Source organism: Brachycentrus maculatus, unplaced genomic scaffold (genome assembly GCF_059751285.1).
Source record: "Brachycentrus maculatus isolate JH-2025_06_01 unplaced genomic scaffold, ASM5975128v1 h1tg000987l, whole genome shotgun sequence".
Lineage (NCBI taxonomy): Eukaryota > Metazoa > Arthropoda > Insecta > Trichoptera > Brachycentridae > Brachycentrus > Brachycentrus maculatus.
In genome coordinates this window covers 178,821-197,500 of record NW_028281705.1, presented here as the reverse complement: position 1 = coordinate 197,500, position 18,680 = coordinate 178,821, and the positions used below count along the sequence as shown (strand labels likewise).

At 35.9% G+C, this 18,680-nt stretch overlaps 1 protein-coding gene and 1 long non-coding RNA gene across 2 annotated transcripts in view; both read right to left on the bottom strand.

Moving 5' to 3' along the window:
- LOC148299712 (uncharacterized) overlaps positions 1-3,521 on the bottom strand; it is a 3,975-nt gene extending 454 nt beyond the window's left edge. The window contains exons 1-7 of the mRNA XM_088275771.1: positions 3,509-3,521; positions 3,190-3,348; positions 2,944-3,090; positions 2,730-2,843; positions 1,777-1,905; positions 337-438; positions 71-160 (exon numbers count right to left, since the gene is read on the bottom strand). Coding sequence (XP_088131897.1) covers positions 71-160; positions 337-438; positions 1,777-1,905; positions 2,730-2,843; positions 2,944-3,090; positions 3,190-3,348; positions 3,509-3,521 — 754 coding nt within the window. The remainder of the gene's footprint in view (positions 1-70; positions 161-336; positions 439-1,776; positions 1,906-2,729; positions 2,844-2,943; positions 3,091-3,189; positions 3,349-3,508) is intronic.
- A 5,525-nt stretch (positions 3,522-9,046) lies between these two features.
- Positions 9,047-12,805, bottom strand: LOC148299711 (uncharacterized). Its single transcript, XR_015839045.1, has 3 exons — positions 12,699-12,805; positions 10,569-10,667; positions 9,047-9,146 (listed from the first exon to the last, which is right to left on the bottom strand). It is a non-coding gene; the product is annotated as an uncharacterized LOC148299711 (long non-coding RNA).
- Between the last annotated feature and the right edge of the window lie 5,875 nt (positions 12,806-18,680).

Below are 18,680 nucleotides of genomic sequence, written 5' to 3'. Positions count from 1 at the left end.
TATTTGAATTTATGTCACGTTTGTGTAATGCAAAAGAATTGAAAATAAAGATAACAAAAATAATAATTACCCTTCTGATTCAATTTTGCTCCTGCTTCTATCAGGACCTTCATCACATCCAGGTGACCCCCTTGGACCGCATAAACCAGGGCTGTGCGACCTGTAACCGAGGCATACATCAGTGCAGTCAGATGTGTAAGCTGAGGATACACCAGGCACTCGGACCTGCATCCGGGGATGTGTAACAGTGCACTCACACTAGTAGCCGAAGACATACAACACTGCAGTCGGAGCTATAACCGAGGACATACATCAGTTGATAAAAGTATAGGTTACCCTTTGCGTCTGCTTGGTCCACGAGTGCCCCCGCTGCCAATAATATGTTGACTGCATCCAAGTTTCCCTCTTTGGCAGCTACCATCAGCGGAGAAATACCTGCTAAAGAGAATATACATATAAAACCTTCATCCGTTTCTAGTATTAGATCAGAAGATCCACTTTGTTCAGGAACGTGACTCCTCCTGAGACGTTGGCGCCCAGCTATCCTTCCATCTCTCTGGAGGTGTTCCGGGAAGGGGGTGACCCGGTGGCATCTCGTTATCCGCAATGCATGGGCTCCGTGATTGATCCAACCTTTTGAAACGGTCTCTCCATATGTTATTCTTTCTCTACTCCGTGTGATAGCCCTTTTTAATCACTTTGGCTAGAGATTTTACTATTTATTTCATCATACAAAGTTTCACATAAAACATTGCAACATACTAAATTTATTTTAAAAAAATGTTATGTGAGAAAATTGTGCATACAATCAAATACGCCATGGCCGAATGATGCGATCTATTTCTATCTGCCCACTTCCATTGTCAACTCATGAGTAGTAGTTTGGAGGGTTTAGTGACTTTAGAGATAGTGGAAGCAGGTTGTACAACTTGAGTGCATAATCATCAATGTTCCTTCGACCGAAAGAGGTATACGAGTAGGTATGTTACATTTTGTTTGATGTGTTACTGCGTTATGGATCTTTTAGTTCTATGTACATTATGTATACTATATAGTAAGAAACCGAGTGTTGTTTTATTGCTAACTTGACTAGAGATATCATCATCCACTCGGGTCACGATAAGATTCTACCGAGATGCTAATATGGAAGTCCGAGTACTACAGGGCTCACATTTACACCGGCTGGTTCCAGTGATAGCGGCGTGACATTGTCCATTCTATCTATGATAAATAAACGACTTCCGATGGAATACCATCCGATGGAATAATAATTTCGAGAAATAGAAATACTTTGTGTTCTGATCCACTCACATTTTTATTAACCAACTAGTTTCGGCAACAACCTGTTGCCCTCTTCAGGGTTTCAGTAATAAATGAAACAGGCAGGGCAACAGGTTGTTGCTGAAACTAGTTGGTTAATGAAAATGTGAATGGATCAGAACACAAAGTATTTTTATTTCTCGAAATAATATATCAATATGATCCACAAAGTTAATGCTTTCAATATTAATCAAAAAGACTTCTGGTGGATTTCATAATTTTTTATCCTCTTCCGTAGCGCGTCTTGGCTACCCCATTAGAGGTTACGGGTTCGATTCCCGAAGGGACACAACAGACAAGAGTAATGGTCCACTTAATATCCCTAGGACTGAAGCGCGGGGCTGATCACCTTACCACCTTCTTGTGATTAACGATCAATATAACAGTGCTTGAGCTTGATGAGGCGTGTTATTCTCTCTGCCTACCCGGCGGAGAAGCAGCGTGATGGTTGTTTACCTTTACCTCCCCCTTTTCCTGTTGCCCTATTAGGAGAAGTTGGGACAGAATGGCGGCTGCTCGTCGTCAGGGCCTGTTGTCCAGTTGTCTCCTTCTTCGGGGGCGCCTTGCGGTGTCCATATGCTCCACCTGGGGAGATTAACAGATTTATTGAAGTAAGTAACTTGTTACAGTAAAACCTCAAGGCGTAGGTAAATGTCCCCACTGTGATATAAAATTATAAAAAGTAAATAAAAAATACCAAAAAAACTGACTCCACAGATACAGTTTTGTCCGCAGAAACGTACTCCCGGACAGGTCAAACTAAGTTGATCACATCACAAGTGAAAATGTATCATTTTGAAAATTATCGTAGAAAACTAACTAACCATCACGCCGCCTCCTAGCGGCGGTAGGCAGACAGAATAGAACCCCACATCTTCTGTCTTGGCAAACAATCTTCGCATGTTCCGCATTCATGCATCTCCTCATACGTACCTACCCGCTTATTATTCCGACTCCTGACCTGACCACATTTGCACATATATATGATTAACTGTTCTCCCACTCTCACTTGATTCACATGCCCAAACCATCTCGACACACCTTCCTTAGTTGGCTGGGTAATGCTTATCTCAGCCTTGCACCCATTCCTCGTGTCTAACGAGAGATCACATTCCGACTGCATTCAGTCTTCTCTCATCCTTCTATGCTCCACTTCCATACATTACCGGGACAGTGCTGCTTAGCTTTCCCTGATGGGGTTTTATTTGATAATACTGAATTCAGGGCACCATTTACTCTCCTTTCTACAACTTATGTCTTTATCAATATTGAAGGATTTCATTAATTGATTCGGCAGTCACTTTGTGGTAAAATCTATTCATTGAATCCGATGTAGAGTATGATATTTGTCCATCATGTTTGTAATAGTGATGATTTAGTTTCTCGCACTTAACAACAAGACTCAGTACCCGTGTCTTGGCGGTGTTGCTGCAGGGTTTCCAGGGACGGGGCGGGGCCTGCTCGGGCAGTCAGGGCGTTCTCCAGGTCCTTAACTTTCTGCTCCAACTCGGTCGTCTTGCGTTCTGAGGATCAAACAGTAAGTCACTTTTCATCTCTCTTTGGAAAAGTTGGAAAGCTGTCTTCGTATAAGTCAATTTATTTATGAAGATTCTGAATCAGTACCCGTGTCTTGGCGGTGTTGCTGCAGAGTTTCGGCGTGTTCAGCTTGCACCCTTTCCAGGGACAGAGTGGAGCTACTGGGAGTGGCTAGGGCAGTCAGGGCGTCCTCCAGCTCCTTAACTTTCTGCTCCAACTCGGTCGTCTTGCGTTCTGAGGATCAAACAGTAAGTCACTTTTCATCTCTCGTCTGCAAGTTGGAAAGCTGTCTTCGTATAAGTCAATTTATTCATGAAGATTCTGAATCAGTACCCGTGTCTTGGCGGTGTTGCTGCAGAGTTTCGGCGTGTTCAGCTTGCACCCTTTCCAGGGACAGAGTGGAGCTACTGGGAGCGGCTAGGGCAGTTAGGGCGTCCTCCAGCTCCTTAACTTTCTTCTCCCATGGTGCAGTGTGTTGCAACACCTCCCGTTCTGAGGAACAAATAGTAAGTCGGTATAGTGGGATCGCCAGCCGAGCCTCCTGTTCGCAGTTTGCAGAGAAGTCTGTACGTAAGGAAGAGAAGATGGAAATGAGAAATATGGAACATACGTTGGATCGAAGCTCAAACTCTGCACATTTTTACGTCTCAACTTTCTACATTCATTTCAACAGGTCGGAAGAAGAAGAAGAATAGCACTAGATTTTCCATTCTTATAGAACTAGATTTTACATTCCTATAAAACTATACTCTGCCTCCGTAGTGCAATGGTCAGCACGGTTAGCTACCGTTTTGGAGGTCCCGAGTTCGACTCCCAGTTAAATAAATTTAAGTGATTTTTTCATTCTAATATTTATTCAATATTACCCAGGAGGTGCCTGAAGCGGTGGGCTAATCACTTTTCCTTCATGTGTAAACAACGCTGATCAAGTGTTTGATGCAGTGCCCTATGCACCATTGGTGTGCGGATAAGGGTTGGAAGAAGAAAAAGAATAGCACAAGATTCCACATGTCCACAGAACTACATTACACATTCTTTGCACGATACAACATTAGGTATATCCATAACACGTTCAGTCCAGCAGGTATTAGGAAGAGTCCTCTACTTATTTCCTGTAAAACGTCGCCTCATTTTCGGGAACGGTATTTACTTCTTATGTTTTATTTTGTAGCCGGCACACATCTACTAGTAAATATATTAGTCTAGATTCAAGTAGGTACTTGTTGTGGGTATACTTATGTGAAAGTGTATAGTTGGTAGGAAATGTTTACATTCCGCTGGTTGTGAATACATTTACTGGCTTATACTTACTGCCTATTTCCAACTCCAGACAAGCTACTACTTCCTTGCCACCATATCTTTTAGCCAGGTCGAGTGGTGTATCACCTAAAAACATTGAAAATTATAAAATAGTTTCACAAGAGCGGAGCTTGTACATTAAGCCTGGACACCCTCGGCATCTTGGTGCGGAATGAAGGTAGAAAGACAGAAATGACTTGTTCACTGGCAGACATTGAATCGTGTAAGTACATACATAACATAATGGGGGTAATATGAACAATGTGCATTATTCGGGCATTTTGAACCAGCGCTTACCGGAAACTGGATTTTTATGTTGGATTATTATACTCGTGTACCAATGTTCCCATCCGTGAATGTTTTCACTATATCCACACCTATCCGCTACGCAACAAAGCTAATATGAGGAAAGAAATTACAAGTCTAGACGTGTTTCTTGTGTGTGAAGTTGTGTGTGAAAAAAAATTTCCTCGATCCGACATAGATGGCTGTTGTGAACTCATCTGTCTGCGTCACGAGGTCGGCCGATATATCTGCGCGGGAGATTAAAATATAATAAATACCAAACTTAATTGGACTTCAAAGCACTTTTAAAAATATTCCCATTGTGATTCAATTGTTTTATTTCTCTCTTTCAAAATTTTCATTTTTGTACAAAAGTCAGTCGGTGACAATTTAATTTAAATCCTGATGATGGTATGATTATTCCGAAACCGGTAATAACGAATTAAATTCGTTTGAAAATGACATAACTAGGCGAAACGATTGTCACAAAATGACTTTTTTATTTGTTTTTCAACTGTAAAATGCAACTTAGTAGATTCAAATAATCAGTGCTTGATTTTAATATATAGACCTTTGATATATAATATATAAAAAGTCTTTATGCACCATTTGCAAATAAATCTATATTTCCGTTTCTGCTAGTTGGTGATGATTGATGTAACCTATACACCAGGGGTTCTCAATCTTTTTCACGCACTTACAAGTTTAGTATTTTGTTACGGTGCCCTACTTTAGTAAGCTATTGGGAATAGATATAGTGACTATATGCATATATATATGCATATATATATATATATATATATATATATATATATATATATATATATATATATATATATATATATATATATATATATATATATATATATATACATATTTATATACATATATATATATATATATATATATATATATATATATATATATATATATATATATATCTATATATATAAACATAGCGGTTTACATGTACAGTAAAAAATCTATAATCGATAATCATTCACAAAACTTAAGGCTTTTCCAGTTGGATTAGAATTTCCCCTAAGACCAGATGTGGGACCATCATGGGTAAATAATGTCAAAATGGCAATGCATTAGAATGTAGGTAAAATATAAATAAACCACTGTAATGGTATATTCAATACTTATTCTGAACGTTGAATTGCTCCATGTTTTCAGTATTAAATACTTAGGCATTGAATATTTTCAAGCTCCAAACTGCTGCTCAAAAATCATTGACGATTGAATCTGAAATATATTTGCCAGTTCCAAATGTTGGTGTAGTATCGCTTGTAGTCTTTTACAACAACTGAAGTCAAAGTTGCAACTCATAGGTCTGAAAAACCAAATCGTTTACACACACTTGTTGTAGCAGAAATTGTACAGTTTTTCTTTTGGACGATGAGGGTTCAGGGAATGATTTTAAACTCACTGATTCTGTAGTTTCCTGTAAATATTTATTCCATTTTCTTTTAGACAAAGGAGTTGTAACCTTTATTTGATAATCGATAGTTTTTCGATTTGTTTTTGAAGTTTGGCTGTTCTTTCTATGAATTTTTGAAGATTATTTTAAGTCAATAGTGCCTATCGTCATTTTGCTATCGTTTCTATGATCTGACCTCTAACAATCTTCTTTACTACGTCTTTGTTAGTAGCGGGTTTAGCTTATTTCTTGAATATTTTTGGCAGATATTTTGTGGCACGTTTTATAAAACTTTATAAAATAAAACTAGAACTTTGTTTTTAACCACATCCATTAGTGGTACTTTTCTCCAACTGGTTTCGACAAAAACCTCGTTGTCTTCTGGAATATATATGTACATGTCTATCCCTGAAGATAACAAAGTTCTTTTTGAAACCGGTTCGAGAAAAATTCCAAAATAAATGTGGCTATAAACCAAAATCTAGTATTATCTTATACAGGGTTTAGATGAACTCAATTCGGTTTTAATTAACGTAATATTGTATTAAAAATGACTTAAATCGTTCGTTAAGATTATTTTTAACCTAAATTATGAAATGTTTAAAATTCTAACTCGTTTTTTAAGTAAAGGGATCTAAAGAAAATTACGGACAGCGCAACCAATTCCTTAGAGGCCGAATACTGATGGATATAATGACTTACGAAAACAACGCTACCTATTTATAACAACGTAAAGTGCAACTTTTGCCATTATGTGCTTATTAAGTGAAGTATATTACATATCGTAACATTTAATTAGACTGTCTTTATTACTAAATTACGAAATGACAGCTGATAAAGCGCAAAAATGGCTTTTCCGAAAACTTTGAGCTCTGGTTGAGGGCCAAAAGTAGCATCGAATATTTAAAAAAATATTTTTCTCGTTATGTGCGATCCAAAATGCAACTTTTTAGACTGCTTTCATAGTTGAATTCGCAAAAAATGTCATCGGCCTATCCTAACCATGGTGTCCTGTATGTACATTGCGTGTGTTGGGCATATTACTACTGCTACTACTAGTTACACTTACCATCATTATCTTGCAGATCTACTGCAGCCTCTGCCTGCAGGAGTGCCCGTACTACCGGGAGGTGGCCCTCCCGTGCTGCCAGGTGTAGTGCTGTTCTCCCTGTAACGGAGGATGTACTGTATATACAGGGTGTACGGCCAGCGCGAGGCCATGTAGCAGGACCCCACTACCTATCCCAGTAACCTCCCCAGTGTGTTATAGTCACCAATAGTTTACATTTAATTATCTACTTCTTGGATAATTTATATAGCGCCGTTTTCGTACGAAATCACTGGAAGGGCTTATATGTACCCTACTTTACTTATGTAAATATTTTTATAGGAGTTATTTATTAAAATATTTTTTTACATCTCAACAAAGATGAAGAAGAATATGAAAGTCTGGGTATTCAAGGTGCCTTCGACCGACGTAGGCAGGTTTAAGTGATCACTTTAGACACTTTAAACACTTTATAATCACTAGAATTTTCACTAGTGACATCCATTGGTATGACGAAGAAGCTATTTTACTGAGCAGAAACTCTTGTATTTGTATGTGAGGTCCGAATCCTGGATTATAATTACATACAGGAGAAATGCCAGAAAATATCCTTTTCATTTTTATTATTTTATCTTTTTTTTTTATTCATTTAATATATTTACATTTTTATTTATAACATAATACATTTGAATCATTTATACATATGGAGAACTTTTATATTTCGATTCGCTGTGCCTCTCCATAAAAGAGTCTGCGCTCTTGTGCTTGGAGAGGGACTTACACTCGTGGTTTAATGTTATATAATAAAAGATATAATAGTTTTTTTTATAGTTTTTTTTTAAAGATTTAAATGTATAGAGCTTTAATTTTTTTCTTAAGGATTTTTATATCATCTATTTTTTTATTTCTTTAGGGAGTTTATTGAAATGTTTGATTGCCAAATATTTGAAGTTTTGCTGAAATTGCTTGGTGTTGCATTTTGGAGTAGAAAAATCGTTTGAGAATCTCGATGATAAATTTTTTGTTAGATTTAAATAGTTGTCACCCTTTAGTATTTGAAAAACTGCGGTTTTTTTATAAATGGATTCTATATTTGGGACTAATTTTTTTGGAAATATTTTTTTTTTTTTCAAGATGACTTCAATTATGGTTTTCTGTACTATTTTCACTGAGTTCAGTATGTTGTTGTACGAGCCTCCCCATGCAATAATGCCATACTGCAGTAGTGAGTGAGCGATAGCGTAGTAAACTCTCTTCAGGTTGTCGATGGTTAGTATGTTTCGGATTCTAATGAATCATTTTATCTTATAATTGGACTTCGTGAATATATATAATAATAAAATAATTCGGGAGACTGTTAATATTAGAAAATGCTTAGTTAATTTCATTTTTAACGTTTTTTAAATTCCTATTTAATTTAGAAACTGTGACAGTTACTGGATTATTCACCGTATGGATGATACCAATAAACATGATAAATGTCTTATCTTATGACATGGCATCTGTCGTTTTATACGAAATAAGGCGTATATCTGAGCATCCCAGGGCTTACGACCTGGCATTTGGCTGACTTAAGTGATCACTTTACGTATGTGCATTTATACCCCTTCATGGTGTAGGCCTCGTGGCCTGTTTTTAAGAGGGATTAGCCTCCAGCGAAGTAGATTCCCAGCTGTGAATCCATCTCTATGGTGGTCTGAACGCGACTCGTCTACCTTGGGGTTGGCCGTGCGATGCAAAAAAGTGCCAAATGATGTTTTTACCACATATAACTAACTTAAAAAAGTTAACTTACCACATATATAATATTTACCACATATATAATATTTTATACACATCGGAATCATCCTACGTCTCCGGATCGACTTTGAAATAATAATGTTTTTTGGTTTTTTTTTGTAACAAGGTAAAAAATAAAAAATAAATTCATTAAAGATAAAAAAAACTCTAGTCTTTAGTAAACTCAAATAATCAGTGCTTTTTTAGCATTTAATATATAAAAGTATATTTGCAAATAAATGTATATTTCCGTTTCTGCTAGTTAGTGATGATTCATGTAACCTATATACCATGGTGTCCTGTATGTACATTGCGTGTGTTGGGCATATTACTACTGCTACTACTAGTTACACTTACCGAGCTTAATTAGCAGATCTACTGGAGCCCCCTCCTGCAGGAGTGCCCGTACTACCGGGAGGTGGCCCCGCCATACTGCACGGTGTAGTGCAGTGCTCCCTGTAACGGAGGATGTACTGTATATACAGGGTGTACGGCCAGCGCGAGGCCATGTAGCAGGACCCCACTACCTATCCCAGTAACCTTTCCAGCATGTTATGGTCACCAATAGTTTACAATTTATTTATTTATTGTTTCGGCATTAACTTTGTGGTAAGACATGTGACATCCGAACTAAAATATAAAATATAAAATTGTTCTATAAGTAAGGAGAGGGGAAAATTAGGGGGAGGGGGTTAGTCAAGGGGCGGAGAATGAAAACAAAGGAAAAATGGAAAGCAAAGGTGAATAATTTTGAAACAATATATTATTTAATAAATTATTATTAGAATTTAGGTTTTTTCGGATTTCTAAATTTTCAAGATAATTCATAATTTGGCCTTTATATGGAACAAGGTGTATTCTATATTCCTTATTTATAGAACAATTTTATATTTTATATTTTAGTTACTATACAGACCTGAATGATGGAAGTTTAACTTCCGAAACATGTAGTCTATAATAAAACTCAAGTGGTAAAAAGCTAGTAGTTTCTTTAAACATAGTTTACATTTAAGTATCTATTTCGTGGATAATTTATATGAAATCATTGGAAGGGCATAAGTAAATACTTATTCTTCACATCATTTCATTAAATTTATTTATGAATTATTTTTTTCTGTTTTTTTTTAACGTTTTGAAAAAAATGAATCTGAATTTTAATATAATAAAAAAATTCACTCTGCATAAGGTCTCTACCTCGTCAGCAAGAATGTTTGTAATTTCAGATTGAAACCCTGCTGGAATAAAAATTGTACTTTGTGTATACTGTTCAATGACTGAGATATACGGTGGAACATTTGTAGGAAAACGTTTAAAGAACACGCAATGAACACATTTATCATTACATAAAATTATTAAATATAACCTAATTTTGTTCAAATATAATTGAAATGTCCACAAAGTACACCTCCGCAGTGTAGTGATCAGCGCGTTTGGCTACCCTGCTGGAGGACCCGGGTTCGATTCCCAGGGGGGTCAAAATAAATATTGGTGATTTTCACACTCATATTTATTTGAGTAAATAAATATTAATTTAAATTGGACTACAAAGCACTTTTAAAGACATTCACATTGCGATTCAATTGTCTTATTTCTCTCTTTCAAAATTTTCATTTTTTGTACAAAAATCAGACCGTAACAATGTCACAAAATCACTTTTTTATGTGTTTTTCAACTATAAAATGCAACTAAGTAGTTCAAATAATCAGTGCTTGTTTTAACATTTAATATATAAAAGGTCCTAATGCGCCGTTTGCAAATAAATGTATATTTCCGTTTCTGCTAGTTAGTAATGATTCATGTAACCTATATACCATGGTGTCCTGTATGTACATTGCGTGTGTTGGCCATATTACTACTGCTACTACTAGTTACACTTACCGAGCTTAGTTTGCAGATCTACTGGAGCCCCCTCCTGCAGGAGTGCCCGTACTACCGGGAGGTGGCCCCACCTTGCTGCATGGTGTAGTGCAGTCCACCCTGTAACGGAGGATGTACTGTATATACAGGGTGTACGGCCAGCGCGAGGCCATGTAGCAGGACCCCACTACCTATCCCAGTAACCTCCCCAGTATGTTTTAGTCACCAATAGTTTACATTTAATTATTCACATTTAATTATCTATTTCTTGTATAATTTATATAGCGCCGTTTTCGTACGAAATACTCGAAGGGCATAAGTTAATACTTATTGTTCACATCATTTCATAAAATATATCCATCAATAGGTTTTTTTAGTATTTTTTTAACGTTTTGAAAAAATTGATCTGAATTATAATATAATAATAAGATTTTCATTCTGCATAAGTTCTCTACCCGTCAGCAAGAATGTTTGTTAATTTCGAAACGGAAAACGTTAAAAAAACACGCAAAGAACACATTTATTACAACATACATATATTATACTCAGATATTATAACGTTGTATACAATCATCAAAGCAATTTTCGAAAGCCCTGAATTGCCAAAACTGATATCATTCTATGTACCGCCACGGCCTAGTAGACCATCTACTTTATTCTGCTGTCCAAATGCTCGGACGGTAGCTCGCTTTAATACTCCTATACTAAGATTCCCAAATACTAGTAATGAATATGCCACCAATATACATTTCTACAATATATCGCTTCATAAATGTAAATCGGCAATAACTGACTTATTCCTAGCCCATAGAATGTCACGTTTTGATTGAAAACTTAGTTTATTTATGTTTTTGTTTACTTTCAGCATAATATTTTATTTTTATAGCATATATATATTTTTTTTTTTTTATAACATGAAAGTAGTTGAAGACAACTTGATGAATCGATTCGTCCAATTGATATATTCTTTCATTCTTATTATGTAAATGGTACAATAGTACCGTATATATCAAAAATTAAAAAAATAAATAAAATTATTAAATAAACCCTTATTTTGTTTAAATGAAATTGAAAAGTTCGTTAAGTACACCTCCGTAGTGTAGTGGTCAGCGCGTTTGGCTACCCTGCTGGAGGTTTCGGGTTCGGTTCCCAGGGGTTCAAAATAAGTATTGGTGATTTTCACTCTCATATTTATTTAATATCACCCTGGACTGGTACAAGAAGCGCGGGGCTGATCACCTCATCTTCTAACATTAAAAAAATGCTTCCAGTATTCGAAGCATTGCACGATAGTAAATAAATAAAACATAGTACAAAAATATCACAAAACACCGTGTTATACAATCACTTGTTAGTTAATTATAATACCCTTCTCGTTCCACACAGTTAATAAATATAATAATTATGAAAAAAGTTTATGATAATTTAGATCGCCTAAACTGATTGAACATACTGAACGATACTGAGACCACGCGCCGAGCACGAGCCGACCGGAAGTATTCACGATAAAGTTGACACTAAATAAAAATAATTTTGATATTTTATGACAATAAATCAAAGAGAACTAATTCATCTATGCCTCAAACCAAATTTAAGTGCAAAAAATTATCCATAGGTGTTGATATAAGTACGTAAAGTTGAAAAACGACTATGCATGCGATCTGCAGTCAACGGTACCTTTATAAAAAACGACAATAGATGCGATCCGCAGCTTACGGGTTAATTCTTGGAACTATCAAACCTTCGTCGTGTGTAAATCGTGTAACATGGTTGTGTACTAAAGGATTTCGATATTTTTGTCTAGTTTGTTGTTCAACGATGATACTCATCCACAATATTCCACGTACCGGCAGTAATTTTGAATGTTTATATTTCAAGGTGGATTGTCCCTTTGCTTATATATATGACTGGGCACAATTTTTTTGACTATGGAATATTGCAGATTTTGAACCATTTTTAAATTTGTTTTCGTCGAATGTCCCCAAGACTTTATTCCATATCTTAATATGGATTCTACTAAAGAACAATTGAATCTATTCTCAAAGGTAGACAGTAATATTCGCCCACTTGTATATCATATCGCTTTACTAACATCACCTTTTATTGCTACATTCCTCGGTTAACTAGTTCAATAATCTTGGAATATCTTACCATCCCAATCTGTGCAGTTTACGTTTATATTATGTTGTTTAAGGAGAGTGTTGACCTTCGCCACGTCTCCCTTTTCTGCTGCGTTCAGTAAATCTTTTCCGGACATCTGTGAAATAATATCATTTAATTATAATATAATACAGCCATTCTATCATAAAGTTCAACATACATTAGTAACAAAATACAAATAGAGAAAAAAATCCAAATAACTCCATATTGAAAAAAAAACTAGGCCCTAAAATGGATGTGAATTTATTCAGAAACGATAAAGAGATGACCCCAAAACATTAAAATTCACTTAAATTTTCCTTTAATTTCTGTAATTCGTAATAAGGAGATCATGTTTTATCTGAATCCAGAATCAAACTCTTCGGATGTTCTCGAACAATAGGTACAAATAGATATTGTAATAGGTAGCACAGGCAGAATATTGACTTACCGTTTTGTGGTTGTGGGTCTAGTGGTCCTGGCGGTCTTGGTGGTCCTGGTGGTCCTGCTATGAGCGAATAACGCCCAAAGTGGTATTTTATACTCGACGCGTTATCTCGGAGAATGCTATCTCCCTGACTAAGACAGGGCCGGACGACACCGGAAACCCAAATATCCAACCAAATGCGCATTCACAATTCTTTAGCGGACTAATATTCTCCTGGTAGCTGCCGATGATGTTACAGCAAACTCGGACAGTGGCGTCACGTTATACTCACCTACAAATGTAGAAGATTCCGAGAATTCGTATTCCACACCTACGCGGGCAGCATTACAGAGAGTCGGCTGTATAGTCTCCTTGCACTGGCATTCTGAGTGAGCGCTTTTACAATACTCACTACGCCTAGTTCAGTCTCTAAAACTTGCCAGTCAGTTTGAAGTTTACTGTCGAGAGATGGCTTTCCATCGTCGTGAAAAATAAATGGTTAGCAGGCACATAAATGTGTGGCGGATGATGTTTCTTTAAATGTTATACATACTATTTGAGAAATAAAATAACATTTCACATGCTCAAAAGTACATACATAAGATTCCCGGAGAATAATTAGAATCGCTTATATTGAGACGGTGTTGGGGAAAGAAAAACGTGAGAGTACTATTAAAGGGAGTAAGAATCAAGAATGGAGTAAAATATACGATAGACGCTAGCTCACCTCATCTGGTCACCCCGAATACCACACTTTATTAGTAAAAATAAAAATTGAATATTTTGTCGACAAGAGGCAGCCAGTTACATTGGGTGTAGGCTCATTTCGGGCTCAATAGTCCATATCGGCTACGCGCGTATTTTATTACGTGTTGGCGAATTTCTCCGCTGATAATCGGTTCAGTGTGACTGCGACTTGGAGATGATATCAATTACGATCAGCGTGATCTCATGCATAGGGAGAATGTAGAAAGGCGTTATATGAGTGGTGAAATAAATATTTTTTACGAGAGTGGTGTTCTCTTGTGGCTCCGTTCGTTGCGACTTGACCCACAGAAATTCTCTCCTTTGTTTGGAGAGCTCAGACACAGCAAAGGTATAACAGGAGGGAATGTATCGTCCCTAAATAAATGGGTCGGAGCATCTAGAACGAGGGACCCCCGCAAACGGTATTCCTGTTATCGGGTCAACTCTTTTTACATAATTGTCGGCACATGCTCAGGCCGCGGGAGATGGGAGTCTACTACCAAACCCAAATATTACGTCACAGTTTGTGCTCCAGGCGATCATTCCCGATATTTACATCCTGGGAAACGTTTCCTTCCAAAAAGAAGGTTTACTTACATCACTGTCGACCTATTAACCTTTCCCGTACTGATCATCCAAAATCACACTTGATCCGAAGCGGGGTACCAAAAGACCTCGATTCATACATTATTGTATGAAAATCGTAGTACGCAGCTCGCAACTCGCCGCCAGCCGAGTCACATATTATATACGGGAAGCGGATAGACCATGATCGGGAAGGTACGGGGGTTCTGCAAGGAGCGCAGGAATGGTGAAGGGCATTGTAGAAAATTGGGAATAAAGTGAGCGCTGCGGTTCTGGAATTGGTGCAGACGGTCGGTAAGGTATTGCGCGTTAGTCCAGATAGCGTCTTATCACTTTACAGCAGAATAATTCGAAAGATTAAGATAAACTTGTTTTTTTAAAGGTTTAATAAATTAATGCGAAGATAAGATAGTGAATAAGAATTTGATACTAATCTTGGAAAAGAAGAGTAATCAATCAATCAGCACTTAACGTCATTAATGCATAATCTATTTATAAATAATATATTTTTACAACATTTAGGGTGTTCAAATATTTGTTCACAAATATGTTTTTGGCAAAAATTAATAAAATAACTCCTTAGCAGAGATAATCTAGATTTGAGAAGAAGAATTTGGACACACTGTTGCGAATAAAATAACTGGTAAAATTTTGAGCTAAAAATGAAAAGGGCATTTTCTAGCGTTTCTCGGGTAAGTAAATATAATCCAGGATTCGGACCTCACATACAGATGAAAGAGTTTCTGCTTAATAAAAAGCTTCTCTCATCTCACCGTAGATGTTTCCAGTGAAATTCAAGTTAATTTTTAAAAAATCAAACAGTTTGCTTCAAAATTAATCAATAAAATAGAAGTTCCAAGAATTTGAGTAGTGTGGTTGTCAATCACGGGTGGAATGGTGAATGTTACACGAGTAACACTATTTTAACTATACATGGGTATGTAACAAAATTTTGAAAAAATTGAGAATTTATTGTTTAATAAAATAAGGTCAAATTGTCTACTACCATTGGTCGGTGAACTCCATTTTCTAAAAATAAATAAATAACCGTATTTTTGTAAGTGAAACTTCTTAGGCAGCGATTCAATGAACGATAATTAAAAGTGAAATGTGAAGTATAGTAGGCACATTACGTTACATGAGAGAGAAAAAAGATAAAGTAGAGAGAAGGAAAAAGAGAACTATACATTCCGACGCCACGGGAGTGGAGCAAATGTGGTCGACGTAGCTCGGCTGAGGTTGTGTAAGTAGTATTTATGTGCGTGTCCTGTGATTGTTTGATTTATACGGACATATAAAGATCGAATCACGGACATATATCTCATATTTTGGTATCACAAACCATTAATATCTGTATTACTAATTGAAGCGCCACTAAATGACCTAGTAAATATGAAATAAACAGGATAATAAATTTATCTTATTCTTTATTTTTTTTTATGAAGTTTCACTTCTATCACGTGTACGGTGCAGCACGCTCAATAAAAAAAAATGTTTCGTTTACGAGTAATTAGTTCGGTGCGAAAAAGCACAAACGGTGTTTTTTCGACAGACAATCTGGATAACATACTCGTAATATTGGAACGTTTTTATTAGTGTCATTTGAAATAATTACTGCTGAGGCGCCATATGTTGTACCTACCTATATACCTAAATATATATATTATATATATATACATATATGTATATATATATATATATATATATATATATATATATATATATATATATATATATATATATATATATATATATATATATATATATATATATATATATATATATATATATATATATATATGTGTGTTAAAATACCTGGGTACCTACCTATACATTTTATTAAGTACTTACATATAATACCTATATAAAACAGATCTACCACCAGATGTCGCATGCGTCGCACTGAATAAAACAAAAGACATCAGATAGAAAAAATAAAATATTCTGAACTTTCAGAATCAGATAGATAGATAGAAAAATATTATAAAGATAAATTACGAATAAACTTTAATTATTAACTTTAATTACAAAGCAACACATTGTTTTTTTTTTATTATTATACACCCACTTTACATATTATTTACACCCAATTTACAAAGAAAAATATTACCACGTTATAAAACGACAATAAAAGTTTATTCTTAATTAATAGTGTCATTTGAAATAATACGATGCCGGTCGTAAGCCCTGTAAATGCCCAGGCTTCCATATTCTTCTTCGTCTGTGTTGAGTGTAATAAAAAATAAATATAAAACAAAAATGTAATATATTTTTATGTTGGGCGAAACACGCTGTATTTTTAAAATGTCAACCCCTTGGCTACCGGGACTGTTGGGGTCACCATGCTGAAAATAATAAAATAAGCTTAAATAATTCAAAAGTGAAATGTTTGTCGGATAATTATGCTCACCTGTGCCATTATTTTATGTTCGCCTAAACATCTCTCGGAGTTTGGTTAGCTAAATGTATGCATTGTTATACAGAATCGCTAACAAGTAAACGCTACTAACAAGCACTGCACAAACAACTCCGACCTAATTGACGGCATTCGGTGTTGAAAGAAATAGAGTAGGGGTGCGAGTAATAAACAAATTATTTGTATCTTTGCATACTTGTATCAATTCATTTGTTTGTTTGTTTGTGTTTGGTTGGTTGAAAGATATTTCTGTTCAGCAATAAGCCCGCCAATGTACTTATTTCTTTTCAGTTCGTAAAGTTTAAGTAAATGAATGACGTAGTGTTGTATTTATATTTTAAATCAAACACTTGTATAATACCCTTAATTGAGTATTGTTGCATTACACACGACTGGTATAAAAAAAACAGATGTTTTCATCAACAGATGGTTACAAAAACTAACGAACAGAAAAATGTTCAGTTATACACGTGGGGTGGGCGGGGTTATAACTAGAAGGGGCGGGGCTTAGTTAAATGGGAACATGGACAATAATGGTGATGTATTTTGGAAAAGCATATTATTCTTTGTCCTTAGTTTTTGACTCCAAAAGTGTCGGTAGGCAAAGGGTAATACGCGCTCTTATCGTGACGTTATCAGTTGACATCAGGTGATGGGGCAGCCATTTTTAAATGGAATTTGCTCTAGTCCTACGTGTTGATTTTTCCAAACGATATTTCCTAATCTGGTTCCATTATAAAAATAATCTCTTGTCATTAAATGATAAATGTGTTATCAATGTTCAAACAGCGACTTTAATAAAGGTGGCGCAAAATTAATCACCATATCGGAAGATGTTAAAATTTTGGCAAACGGCGTTGTACGACAATCATATTTGGCGTTTGTAAACTAGACAGTTGCAGTATATAAACAGATTCAAGGTAGCGCAAAATTAATCACACGAATTTTTTGTATTACCTTTTTTTCAAGTAAAAAAACAAAATCGAATAATCAAAATCTTTATTTGGATCATAACAATTTTTCCTGTCAAGTAGCTTCCACTAGTGTTGATCAATTTGTTTGTATACTGCAGCTGTCTAGGTCACAAATGTCAAATATGATTGACGTATGACGCAACTTGCAAAAATTATAACATCTTCCGATAGGGTGGTTAATTTTGCGCCACCCTGTATGTGTGCTGGCACACCCGTGCTGATTTTAACCTTTATTATTTTATTGGATTAAAAAAACTATCTGGCAACGCTCATGGAACAAGCATAGGTCCACTCTCGTCGGAATCTCAAAAGCTACTGCCGCTCTGCCCGCTAGCTAGCGAGAGAACGATGAGCTTCGAGTTCCCCACGCTTGCACAGTGCAAGTATGCAAAGGCGAGATGCGAATATAGTGTCGCGGTTCCTGCACACTCTTCACGCGCTGTTTATATATAATACTTCAGATGTACCCGATAAATTCTGATGATTATTAATATTATTTGTTTTTAAATGAATGCGTAAATATGTTATGATGGAATACCTAAAATCTCAGCCTTGTATTTACTGTATTTATAGAGATATTATGGTTGTTAGAAGCAATGTGTACTAGGTACACAACACGGGAAGGGAGGGGTAAATGTTGGAGCTAGAATGATCCATTTGAAAAGTAGATCAGAAAGCTGCTGTCGATGCTGTGCTTCTTACCGATAGATTACCACTTAATGCTGGGGTTTGTTTTTTTTAATATTTAAAAAAAACACCAGTTTTATTATTTAAATGTTTTATTCAGAGTTCATCCACGACTCAAATAAAATGTAATACATGTGCGGCTGAGCCGAGGTCGAACA